Here is a 13,175-nt window from a genome sequence, read left to right as displayed (position 1 = left end):
TCATAATTAGATATAGTTAATTTAGCTATTACAGGTAGTCCCCAGGTTACGAATGAGTTCTGTTCCTACGCTGGCGACGTAACCTGAATTTCCGTGTAAGTTTAAATTAACCCTTTAAGTATTGATAGACACCCCCTAAATCTCAAAATAACTATCCAACAACATGTATTATATGTCATTGTACTGTCCTCGCCAAGACGTTGGAGCTAAATGCTAGCTAGACAGCGAGCTAAGCTGTCATCTTTCCCTTCTCTCTCTCACTCAGCTGTGGGACTTTGTCGTGGGAGCAAATACGCTCTTCTTTGTGTGCACATATACATTTTTCTTCATGGATATTGCTCGCTCTTCGCTTCCTGCGCCAAAATAAAAGCATGCATCACAAAAGAAAAATCACAAAATCAAATACATGTTTTGCCAAAGGCCAGAACGGTCATATCAAAGAAAAAAATAGGATATTGTGAGTTACAATTAAGTAATGTTTACTCGACTTAAAAAACAACTGGAGACAAAATGGACGAGACTCCAGCATTGCAAAGTCGAAATCAGTTAAGCCGGGTACGTCGTAACCCGGGGACATCCTGTAATTCAAAACAGCAATGGAACTTAGCACATGTTGTCAAAAATGGGGGAGACAGTCAACCTCTGTTTCCACCTGCCGTCAACACTGTTGTTGTCCAACATGCCTCCTAGCTTGCATTGCAGCTTGCATTTACATCTACATTGCAGATGTAAATAACAATCAAAAGTCATGTTGTGTGCTATTTTTTTATTCAGTTACTGTTCCAGTTGTTTCATTGATTTGTAGGTATTGTATTTGATACACTCTATTTGACAGTGGCGCCATAAGACTGTCATTACACAATCATAATTATGACATGACACTTGTCAAGAACATTAATGAATGCTTATAATTAGGGCTGTTAAACGATTAAAATTTTTAATCGAGTTAATTACAGCTTAAAAATTAATTAATCGTAATTGCAATTAATCGCAATTAAAACCATCTCTAAAATATGCCATATTTTTATGTAAATTATTGTTGAAATGGAAAGGTAAGACACACGACAGATATATACATACAACATACTGTACATCAGTACTGTATTTGTTTATTGTAAAAATAAATCCACAAATGGCATTATTAACATTCTTTCTGTTAAAGTGATCCACGGATAGAAAGACTTGTAGTTCTTAAACGGTAAAAGTTATAGTTACAAGTTATAGTAATTTTATATTAAAACCCCTCTTCATGTTTTCGTTTTAATAAAATTTGTAAAATTTTCAATCAAAAGTAGAGTTAATATAATAATAATAAAAATAACAATAATAAAATTAGAGTGAAAAGTTTTACTTGTATTTTGCATAGCTATTTTGATATGGAATGCCAGTTCATTTTGCAATGTTGTTTAACTGTGTGTCAGAATAGGGCCTTATTACTACAGACTGAAGTGCTTTTCTTTTTGTGAACATTATTATTATTTTTTTTTGAGAGATAGGAATATTATTTTTGTTGTGCTTTCACTAAACGATACTTATGTTTGTTGTGAAGGAGTTGCCGAAGCTTATGCCAATAAACGGCGCGGTCCAAAGAACGCCTGTGTCCACTCGCCTTTACTGTATAACATATACATATCTGTACATATCTTACCCAAAATACAACAAGAGACACATAATTGCCACTAAAAGAAAGAAGACGTACCGAAATATGTGTGGAGCACAAATAGCAATTTGCATTGCATTGTGAATACAGCATAAACGTCTCACAACTACTAATTCTCCCACGTTTAGAAGAAATAACATGAGTATGGAACAGCGCTGCCCCCAAGCGGCAGGTGGCATTCTCTTCACTCTTAATGTCCATAAACGGCCTCATTGTAATCTGTTTGAAGCAATATGCGAGCGGGTCATTCATTGCATGCGTTAATTGCGTCAAATATTTTAACGTGATTCATTTTAAAAATTCAGTAACGCCCGTTAACGCGATCATTTTGACAGCCCTACTTATAATAGATGTCATTTTATTTTATCCGGCAAATTATCTCACTTTAGAATGGATGTAAAAGATCCGAGCTGGACATAAATGGAGTTAGTAACAGAATTTACTGGGTGACTCTTAATGACATCTGTCATAGCATTCATTAATGTCTATGATAGTGTCATGTCATAATTATGACGGTCTTATGACACCGCTGTCAAATAAAGTTTTACTAAATACCATAACTAGCAATTCATGAAACAACTGGAACAGTAATTTAATAATGAGCACAGAACATGAATTTTGATTGTTATATACATCTGTAGCGCTGCATTGCATGCTAGGAGGTATGTGTTACTCATTAACCCAAATAAATCAACAAATAAGCAGCACTGGACTGTAAGCCACAGAATTCAAAGTGAAGGGAAAAAAGTAGCAGCTTATTGTCCGAAAATTACGGTAATGGAAATGGTCTGTGCTTGACTTATACTGTCACCAGTACAAACTATTAATATTCTATACATGCGCTTAATATAAGGAACATTTTAGAATGACTAAACTGTCCTTAAAGTGTGAAAAACAAACACTTTTAACATTGATAAAAACCTTACTGACCAATGATGGAGGCCTAATGCTTTGCAGATTCGTCTATATTAGTCGCAGTGGACACAATGTTCATTTTTCTGATAAAATGAAACTACATTATTCTTGTGAGAACAGTCTCAGTGATAGCTGTAGGCATATAGAATTCCTCCAAAATGTGAACTCATTGATAATTCCATGTTGAGTAGAGGACAAGTTAAAAGACTGCATTAACAGTATTACAGCAAACTCGACAGAGCGTCTTTGTAATGTCCTAGTCTAATTATACAAGTTTTGGGCAATTGAAAGGCTGACACTGTGACAGTGTTGCCCTTTACTCAGCATTCATAATTCACCTCTACCCAAGCTATTTCAATAACCCTAATCTGATCTGTCTGGCAGAACTTCACAAAGAATGTCTGATAAATTACTGCTTACAAAATGCATCTCTTTTTCACCTGCAGGAGTACGTGTACCCCGACGCCAGGGACCGACAATACCTGCTCTTCCTCCACAAGGGGGTGAAAAGGACACGCTTTGATATTGAGAAGTATAACAAGCTCAAAGAGGACATATCTGAGGTACAATTGGTTGTCATAACATTTTTGTGCTAGCACATTGAATACATACAATGGATATAAAAAGTCAAAGAGAAATTATTTCAAAGCTTTTTCCACCATTAACGTGAACTGTAACTTCTGCAATTCAAATTTAAAAATATGTGGTTATATATATACACAGCATGGACAGCGAGAGAGCAGAATTAAAAAATAACTGCACTTATGTGGGTGCATAAGTATCCGTACCCTCTTATAACTGGGGCTGTGGCTGTGTATAGAATTATGCAATCACATTTAAAATTGTGTTAAATGGGAGTCAGCTCTCAGCTTCCACCTCTTGAAGTGTCTCTGAGTGTCTGCAAGTAAAAGTTCAGATATTTTAGCAGATTCTACCAGGCATTTTTTCCATCTTGCCATCATATCCATAGTCCAGATAATTGTTTTTTTCGTCAACAATGACGATTTAAAAAAATATTTTGTCGACAAACAATTTTTTCATGACGATGACAAGCTAAAAACGTGGCTTGGGAGACTAGAACAGTGTGTACATGCACTGTTACTCGTCTGTGGAAGTACTACCTGCTCTATGCTTTCTGCGCCAAACTAAAAGCATTCATCACAAAATAGACAAAATAGCGGTCGAGACTCCCGCGTTGTAAAGTCGAAATCGTGTCAGCTGGGTAACTAGGGTTGGGCATCGTTTGAATTTGAACTGTTCCGAATCCACATTTCGATTCCAGTTTCAAACGATTCTCAATTCCGATTCTTTTATTAGGCAGCGTCCAAAAATTGCATAGTTTATAATAATTTCTTAACATCCCGATTTTTTTTTTTAATTATATGAACTTATGCTTAAACTATGAATTTCTCACATGTCTATTTTAACTTAAATATGATAGTTTCTTTCCACAAAGTGCACTTTCACAAAGATGTTTATTTTTCAAAAGCTCAGGGAGAAAACATTTACACATATTCTTTTACCTATGTTTTAGAGTGCCTTATGCTGCAGGCATTTTTACATGTTATTGAGCTGCCACTAATAGGCTAACCAGGTGCAGAATATTAGACAAACAAACAAAAAAAAAAACAGTCCAGATTAGCAGCAGGTACAGTATACAGTATATTTGCTTTCTCAGGCAGTAAGCGTGAGCGTTCTAGACAGTTAGTGTCTCCTGCAGTGGAGAACACATGTTCACTGGGTGTAGATGAAGCTTGAACGCATAACAGCTGTTGGCTGGTGTTCACAACAGAGTAAGATAAATAAATGTCACGCATCACTAGTGACTAGGGATGGGAATCGAAATCCGATTCCAATTCAGAACCGGTTCCAAGTGTTTCGAGGCCTCGACATCACAATGAAAAAGCCTTAACGATCCCTTTAACGATCCCTAAAGACTCATATTGCGTCGTGACGTGTCTTGTTGTCCAGACGCATGAAACTAGCATGGCGCCAAGAACCACTCGCTCCAAAGTTTGGCTACACTTCACCAGGAAAAAGGGTGAAAATGAAAGGTTACGATAGTTTAGCACGAGCGTTGCCGCCGTAAACATAACAATGAGTAGGTTCTAACGCTCGAAAGTGTGTCTTCACTTCACGGGGAAAAATGACAACAAAGCGACTTGCAGTTATTGCAAGATGGAAATAACTGCATCGGGAGGGAATAGACTGCACTGTCCTCACCGAGACGCTAAGGCTCAGTCCTGGCTATACAGCTAGCTAAACTCCCAAATGACGATGCAGAAGACGTTGGTATAATTTGCTGACTTTATTCAACCATCACTTGAAACTAAAAATAGAAATGAAACAAATCAATTTCGTCCCCAATAACAAACAGGTTCGCATCAACGTAAATCAGCGATGATTAGCTCCTAACACAGTCATAAAAAAACAGTTAGCATGCGTTCGCTAGCATTAGCACATCGTTTAAACCACTACACAACTGGATTTAAGTGTCCGATCGCGAGTGGAAACACACAACAACAACACAGAAGATGATACATACAGGCGTTGGCTCTGTGGATATTTTACAAACAGTAACAAAGAACGTAGGCTCGTGGCAGTGTTTCCCTTTCTCACTAACTCGCTCACTGGCTTGGATGCGGCATTTCTTCTTCTTCGCGCTCTTTTTCGCGTGAGGAAGCGCAAGGGCGCCACCACTTGAGCGTGAAAGCGCCATAAAAACTAAAAGGCATGCATTTGAATATGCTGGTAAATAAAAACAGGGGTCCCCAAACTACGGCCCGCGGCTCCATATTTGGTCCGGCCCCCTGAACAATTCCAGAGAGCATTTAGAATTTTTTTTGTTTTTTTCTCCCTCAGTAGTGTTATTTATTTCCTGGCCTTTTTCAGTGAATTACTCAGAGAGGGTTATTTGGTTATTATCTATTTAATTAATAGTGCTATTATTATTTTTATTTTATTTACTTTTGTTCCGAGAAGAATCCACAGAGGGTTATTTGATTGTGGCTTTCTGAAAAACATTTTTTTTTTTTACATTTACGCACTCCTGCAATCGTCACACTTTTTCTGTTACAAACTGACCCCGGCCTCTCATCAGAGAAGGGAAAAGTTATTTGGCCCTCACAGGAAAAAGTTTGGGGACATTGCCGAAGGCAGAACAACGACCTATATGCCAAAATATACCAATATTTTTTATTTCTATTAGAAAAATGTTTCAGTAAAATGTTACACATTCTTGTGCATTTGCCACTTATTGCCACAGTTAACATTGAGGCTTTGGGCCTCTTTTGACCTCGTTGTGAGTTTGTAAGGTTGTGACGTCTGATTAAACAAACTTGATGCCAATCAAAATGTTTGTTCTTCTTTTTCCCGAAATTAGAATCGATAAGAGAATCGATAAAGAATCGAATCGTTAAGCAATATCGATAATGGAATTGGAATCGTAAAAATCGTATCAATTCCCATCCCTACTAGTGACATACGTGGGGGAAAAAAAAAAAACGTAATAATGCACATTGATACGACGTAGTGTTAGGTCCAAATTAATACATTTTAAAAAAGGACTATGAGATTAGTCATACTATTGCTACGAGAAAGTAAAATATTACGTAAGCGTAAAGTAGCTGGGAACCGCTACGCATTTTACATTCATGTACCTTAGCTGGGAGCTTCGACGAAGCATTAGTATAAATTCTTCTATTGATTATAATTTGATGTAGATGAGGCAAAATAATGAGGATTTTCATATTTGTAAAACAGATTCCAAAACAAAAGATGCTTTTAATACTTTTGATTTTAACGGAAGCGGCAACGCGCTACGTAAAGTATGTAGCTGCTTATATAGCCACATTAGCTGGACGTAATAATACGACTTATTCTCGTACTATTCCATCCATCCATTTATCATCTACCGCTTAATCCGGGGTCGGGTCTCGGAGAGGGGAGCAGAAGACAGACGTAAATTATTGTTTTACTTACGTGGTTCTGACTGGTTAGAGGACCGGCGCAGCATGTCAAATAGGTAGCACTCAGCTATTCACTACTCGGCAGGCAGGCGCTTGCCTGGCACAGCCAGGCTATTCTCCCTGTATTTTTCGAACACTGTGAAAAATAGTCTGGGACCCAGCCCATTAACGGCCTCTCGAGCAAGGTACAAAATCAATCGTCCAATCAGATTTGTTTATTTGCGTGACATGTTCTTAACGAGTAACGTCACTCTTGCGCACTGAAAGACATGTCTACAACAACACAGATGGCGAACGGGATAGCCGAGAATATGTTCCAATCCGCGGTAAAACCAGTTTTAAATTACCAAAAACACATCGAAACAAGTCTTTGACAACAGTCAACATGGCTCGCGCCAGCCATGTTGAATAAACTTCTCCATTCTCCGCTCACGCAAATTACTTGTCGCTTTAACAACGTCACGTCTGCCCCTCGCTGATTGGTCCACTCCGCTGTCTATTTGCTGTGTCTTGCTCCGCCCTCGGAATTTGATCCGCCGGACGGTCGCCAGGCTCAATCGCTGGAACAGCAGTGAGTCTGGTATACCAGGCAAGGCAGGCGCAGGTGTTAGGTCGTGCAGCCACCTTTGCATGATGTAGCTGTGTTGCAAATGTTGCACTGAGCTGACTTGTCATTTTGTTTTGTGAAGTTGAGCCAACCTTTGGAGTGCTGCCGTAGTGTCCATGGTTGAGATGAAGTTGCAATGCGCAAACACACAGTTCATGTGGCTTCGTCTTCATGATGTTCGGCAGTGATTTTTTCCGGTCGGCGGTCAGGGCATCAAAATTTGGAATCAAAATAAAAAATTTGACTGGTTCCCGGACAACCGGAGTGTTAGTCCCGGTTCCCATCGATGCTCGATGCTGAACTCTAGTCGTAACCCGGGCATTACCAGCCAGTCGTAACAGCCAATAATTGCCAGAAATTTTGACGGTTCCTTCAATTGCCACGTTTACATGGAGCCAAATATTCCAATTACAATCTGAATATTTGTTTAAACCGAATAAATGTGTTCCATATAAACACCTCATTCGGAATGAACAGGCCCAAACCGAATGGAATTTCATTCCGGAATATTCCTTTTCCCAAAACGATTAGAAGTAAAATTATATCATGTAAACAGGGAAGCGGAATGGTGTCTGGTTGTTTCTGCACATGCTCCGTACTGACGTGGTGACGTCACTTTGTGACATAAGTAACGTCACTTGCAACATGGCTTCCAAGCACAGCGCACCTAATTGGAGTCCGGCGGAAAGATTGTATTTAATTCAAACTTTAAAAGAATTGAATATAATTGCTCGCTTAGACGGGCGTAAAACGAGGAACAGTGAACTATTTAAAAAAGTTCACGAGAGGTTACACGAAGCCGGAATAGACCGGAGCGTTGACCAGATTAGAAACCGGTGGAAAACCGGCTACTACAAGGCAAAAGAGCAAAACAGCAGAAGCGGATACGACCCCACAAACACAACAAGTGGGTTAAAGTTAAAACAGCAGCACTCCGACGATCGATCTCCATGTTTTGCAACGTGACGCTTTGTTTTGATTAATCTGCGCATGTCAGACGGCAGTTGTCAAACGTCCTTTCGGAATAAAGGCAGTCACATGTAAACGCTGGATCGGAATAGATGAAGTGACATGTAAACAGCTGATCTGAAATTTCCATTCGGAATGATTTGAATCGGTATGAATAAAAGTCAGCATGTAAACGTGGCTAATGTTGATGTCAACTTCCCTGACTTCTTCTCAATTTTGGAGGGATGTCCAGTCCTTAGTCATGTCACTGTCGGGCCATAATTTCTCCACTTGATGACTTTCTCCACTGTGTTCCTTCATGTATTTAATGCCATGTAAAGTAGAGAATACCTTTGCTCCCTCTGATTCCGTGAAAGCTCTGTGGAACATGACTTGTCATAATATGCGACAAAAAAAAATGTCAGCAAGAGCCTTCTGAACATCTTTATTCAGGGTTAATACAAGGCACGTTAAATGATGGCAGGTAGAGCTAAATTTCAATCCCTTCCACACTCACAGTCACACCTACGAAGTATTAGAAGTGCTTGAGAAATCTAGCACATATGTTGTTAAGATGTAGGAGGAAACTGGAGTACCCAGAAAAACCGAGGCAAACACATGGAGAACATGCAAAACCCCACAAAGGAAAGCTAGAGTTTAAGATTGAACTCTTTGTTATTAGAATTTAGGGTTGCAACTATCGATTATTTTAGTAGTCGATTAATCGATGGACGAGTTAGTTCGAATTATAGAGTAATCGGATAAGGAAAATGGAAAATTTAAATACCTGAGCTGAGCCTCAAACGATAGGAAAAAAATAAATAAATGAGGATCTATGTACAGCAAAAGGACAATTGGCTTACTTTCATAGCAAAAGTCCGATAGATTAAATGCTATAAAATGTAAACTTTTTTTTTTTTTTAACAATGCTCTTAACAAATGGTTCAGACACATTCCCGCAAACAATGGCTAAATATACTTAGAAACTAAATTACGAATGCATTAAAAAACATTTGCTCCAACAAAAACTTTATGTTGGTCTTAACAGGGAGCAGCTGGATTCACCCATGTGAAATGAGGCAGACCAGAGGGCAGTGTATCCACCCAAATCAATAAAACTAAATGCAAACACTTTCAAAATAAATCATTACAACGAGTTAATCGAGTAATCATGGCAGCACTATTAGAATTGTTAAGCATCATGCTAACTAGTCAGTCAGGTCATGGTACAGGTAGTCCCAGGGTTACAACATACCAGATTTACGTGATTTTGACTCTACGACGCCAGAGTCTCGTCCGCTATTTTGTCTCCAGTCGTTTTTTTTTTTTTTTTTTTCAAATGTTGACTTTTGTTTTGTGATGCATGCTTTTATTATAGCGCAGGAAGTATAGAGCAGATCCACACGCAAGGAAGAACGCATGTACACACGAAGAAGAACATTTAGGCGCACATGAAGAAGAGCGCACGTGCATCACACAAACTTCTTGGCGAGGACAGTACAATGACGTGTAATACATGTTTTTGGATAGTTATTTTGAGATTTGAGGGGTTTAAAAGGGTTAATTCTGAACTATGCAGAAATTGGGGCTATGTCGCCAGCATAGGAACGGAACTCGTCCATGTCGCCTTTTTTATTATCCATTGCAAGTTCACTTTGTTGTTGTCTTACATCTTACCTGCCCTCCAGGTGGAGTTGGATCTGAAACGTCTTAGAGACCCGCTGCAGCTTCAGCTCCCAGTTCAACAGCTCAATGCTGGTAAAGATTGATGGGAAAAGTAACGCCTCCCTCTTTTGCCGGCATACCCTTTTCTATCCGTATCTGACCCCACACCCCTCCCTGCCTTATGTAAAACCTATCCTCCTCGACATCTCTCCTGCATCCCCCTCTTCAAGTTGGGAGTGTTTGCCCCTTTTTAACTCCCTGACTGAAGCTACTGTTTGGAACTGCAACTGAAAATCAAAGAAGGGACGATGGTGAGCTGAAAATAACCTCACAGTGATGGTGAAGTTAAACTTGCAACTTGGCTTCTTGTTTTAGCCTCTGAACGGACAGACAGCCTGCAGTGAACCTGAGGGGCAAACAGGAAATGACACAAGCCGACCCTCCAGCGCAGGGGAAGCTGTTGCTCTGTATTATTTGTGTATGCGTACGCGTGTGTGTGTGACATGCAGGCAGAACCAACAGTCGCCATAACAACAGCACACACATACTGTACACACACATACAAATTGGCCAGGGGGCAAGTTCTGAGAAGCGTCGCCATCCCACACATGAAACAAGTTTACAAGCAAGGCTCAAAGGGACACTGTAGTCCTCTGGCTGAACTCTTCTGCCTCTCCGCACTCTGGCCACGCCTCCTCCAGGTTGACGGACAACCATCCTTCCTCAACGTGACCTTTGGTAGGAGTCAGTCTAGAACCCTGTTTCCTGTTCCGGTGGCAGCCCGGCCTACGCAAGTATGAGAGTACTACCGACAACAACATCACTGTGTGTTCTTTTATTCCAAAAAAAAAAATATTTTGGCACTTTTTATTTTGAAAGCCATAGTATATTTGTTATGAAATGAATATTAAATGAATCTATATGTATACAATCAAATAAACTGAATGACCAGATGCTCGTTGTTTCCCAGTGGGGGGAGGAACTCATCTTAAAACGTCACTGCGACCGCACCATTAAGGATTCATCGTGTTGTCACCTAGATACAAAAAGCATTATATACAATCATGGACAAATTTATTAGCACCTTTGGAATTTTTTCAGAAAGTACACAGTTTCTCCCAGACATTAACGAAATTACCAATGTTTTCAGTATGAATGTGTGTATTTTTTTCCATTTGCATTGGAAAAACACAAAAAAGCTGAAGAAAAAAGCCAAAATGTACACAATTTTGCACAGAATGCAAAAAAATGGGCTGGACAAAACTGTTGGCATTCTCAACTCATTATTTGGTTGTGCATCCTTTAGAAGAAATAACAGAAAGCAATCGCTTCCTATAACCATCAACGAGTTTTGTGCACCTCTCAAAAGGAATTTTGGACCATTCTTTTATGAACTGTTCCAGGTCTCAGATTTGAAGGGTGCCTTCTTAAAACAGCAATTTTGAGATCTTTCCATAGGTGTTCAATAGGATTTAGATCCGGACTCATCGATGGCTATCTCAGAATTCTCCAGCGCTTTGACTCCAGCCATTCTTGCTGCTATTTGAGGTGTGTTTTGGGTCATTGTCCTGGTGGAACACTCATGACCTGTGACGCAGACCCAGTTTTCTGACACTACATCCTACATTGCGGCCCAAAACATTTTGTCTCCAGATTTCATGACTCCTTGCACACTGTCAAGGCACCCAGTGCAGAGGTAGCAAAACAACCCCAAAACATCATTGGACCTACACCATGTTTGACTATAGGCACTGTGTTCTATTCTTTTTAGGCCTCATTCTTTTTTCTGGCACTGGGTGCCTTGACAGTTTGGGAAGGAGTCATGAAATTAGTACACTATACAATTTTGGGCCGCAATGTAGGGTGCAGTGTCAGAAAACTGCGTCTGCATCAGAGCTCATGGGTGTTCCAACCGGACAATGAAGCAAAACATACCTCAAATAGCACCAAGAAATGGTTGGCGACAAAGCGCTGGAGAATTCTGAGGTGAATCAATGAGTCTGGATCTAAATCCCATTGAACACTATGGAGAGATCTCAAAATTGCTGTTGCAAAAAGGCACTCTTCAAATATGAAAGCCCTGGGACCGTTCACACTAGAAAAGTCATCCAAAATTACATCTGAGAGGTGCACAAAACTTTTTGATGGTCATAGGAAGTGATTGCTTTCTGCTATTTCTTCCAAAGGATGTGCAACCAAATATTGAGGTGAGGGCGCCAACAATTTTGTCAAGCCTATTATTCGAGTTTTGTCTAAAATTGTGTACTTTCTGCTTTTTTGTGTTTATCCAATGCACATCCAAGAAATAAACACATTCATACTGAAAACATTTGTAATTGCATTAATTTCTGTGAGAAATGCTGTGTTTTCTGGAAAAATTGCAGTGGTGCCAATAATGTCGTTCATGACTTTACATTATTTAATTTTTTTTCGCTCCGACAAATCCAATTTGACCGACATTCTCCTGTAAGCACCTCGACTGGTGGACCTGTGTTGTTTCTCAAGTCATCACATCCTCCATATTTGGGTTGGAAAACATGCAAATTTCTAGTCAGGAGGCGAAATGATTTAAAAGCCTCGCTGTGAGCTTTCTCTCCCCACTGGTGTTGTCCCACGTCCCTGCTCCCTCCATGACAAGGCAGGGTAGACTGCATGCTGTGGTATGCCCTCAGTAGAACTTTGTGAATGTGTAGGCGTGTCCTAGTCATTTTCTACTCCAATGGAAACTGTTCTTTGCCTCCTATATCTAGTCGGATATGAGGGACTCTGGCATCCCTTGATTGGTTATATTTATGTTTGTAGAAGCCATATTCTTTGGACAAATACTTTTTTTCATGTCTTTGAGGATTGGCGGCCCTCTCTCTTATACATTAAGCCTCCAAATGTAAAAAGGCGTATTAGGACCACACCGAAAAGGGGGAAAAATATACAACCCCTAGCAAAAAGTGGAATCACCAGTCTCGGACGAGCACTCACTCAGACATTTTATCATGTAGAACAGACTCTGATAAAAAGGTTGAAAAAATAATGAATTAGTTCTAAAGTGCAACTTTTAGCATTCAGAAACACTAAAAGAAATGAATAAAAAAATGTGGCGGTCAGTAAATATTACTTTTATAGAGCAAGTGCAGGGAAATATATATGGAATCACTCCATTCTGAGGGAAAAAATATGGAATCATGAGAAACAAAGAAATAACAATCACTACATATCTCTAGTATTTAGTAGCACCACCTCTGGCTTTCTGGTTTTTATGACAGCTTGCAGTCTCTGAGGCATGGACTTGATGAGTATTCTTCATCAATTTGGTGCCAACTCTCTTTGAATGCAGTTGCCAGATTATCCTTGCAGGTCGGAGCCTTGCTGTGGACCATCCCCCTCCCCCCCACCCCAATTTCCAGCAAAGGTTGTA

The 13,175-nt window shown here is 39.7% G+C and overlaps 1 protein-coding gene across 3 annotated transcripts in view; it reads left to right on the top strand.

Annotated features, from left to right (window-relative positions):
• The window catches only part of mcu (mitochondrial calcium uniporter), a 100,020-nt gene extending 88,970 nt beyond the window's left edge, over positions 1-11,050 (top strand). For 2 of the 3 annotated variants that reach the window (XM_057848527.1, XM_057848526.1), the window contains exons 8-9: positions 3,022-3,138; positions 9,787-11,049. In XM_057848527.1, coding sequence (XP_057704510.1) covers positions 3,022-3,138; positions 9,787-9,867 — 198 coding nt within the window. In that variant the 3' untranslated portion in view covers positions 9,868-11,049. Of the gene's footprint in view, positions 1-3,021; positions 3,139-9,786 lie in introns of all 3 variants that reach the window. The other variant, XR_009064651.1, reaches the window with a different exon arrangement.
• The last annotated feature ends 2,125 nt before the right edge of the window (positions 11,051-13,175 follow it).

Source organism: Corythoichthys intestinalis, chromosome 10 (genome assembly GCF_030265065.1).
Source record: "Corythoichthys intestinalis isolate RoL2023-P3 chromosome 10, ASM3026506v1, whole genome shotgun sequence".
Classification (NCBI taxonomy): Eukaryota; Metazoa; Chordata; class Actinopteri; order Syngnathiformes; family Syngnathidae; genus Corythoichthys; species Corythoichthys intestinalis.
The sequence above is the reverse complement of the archived record's forward strand: the minus strand, read 5'-3'. Positions and strand labels throughout refer to the sequence as shown.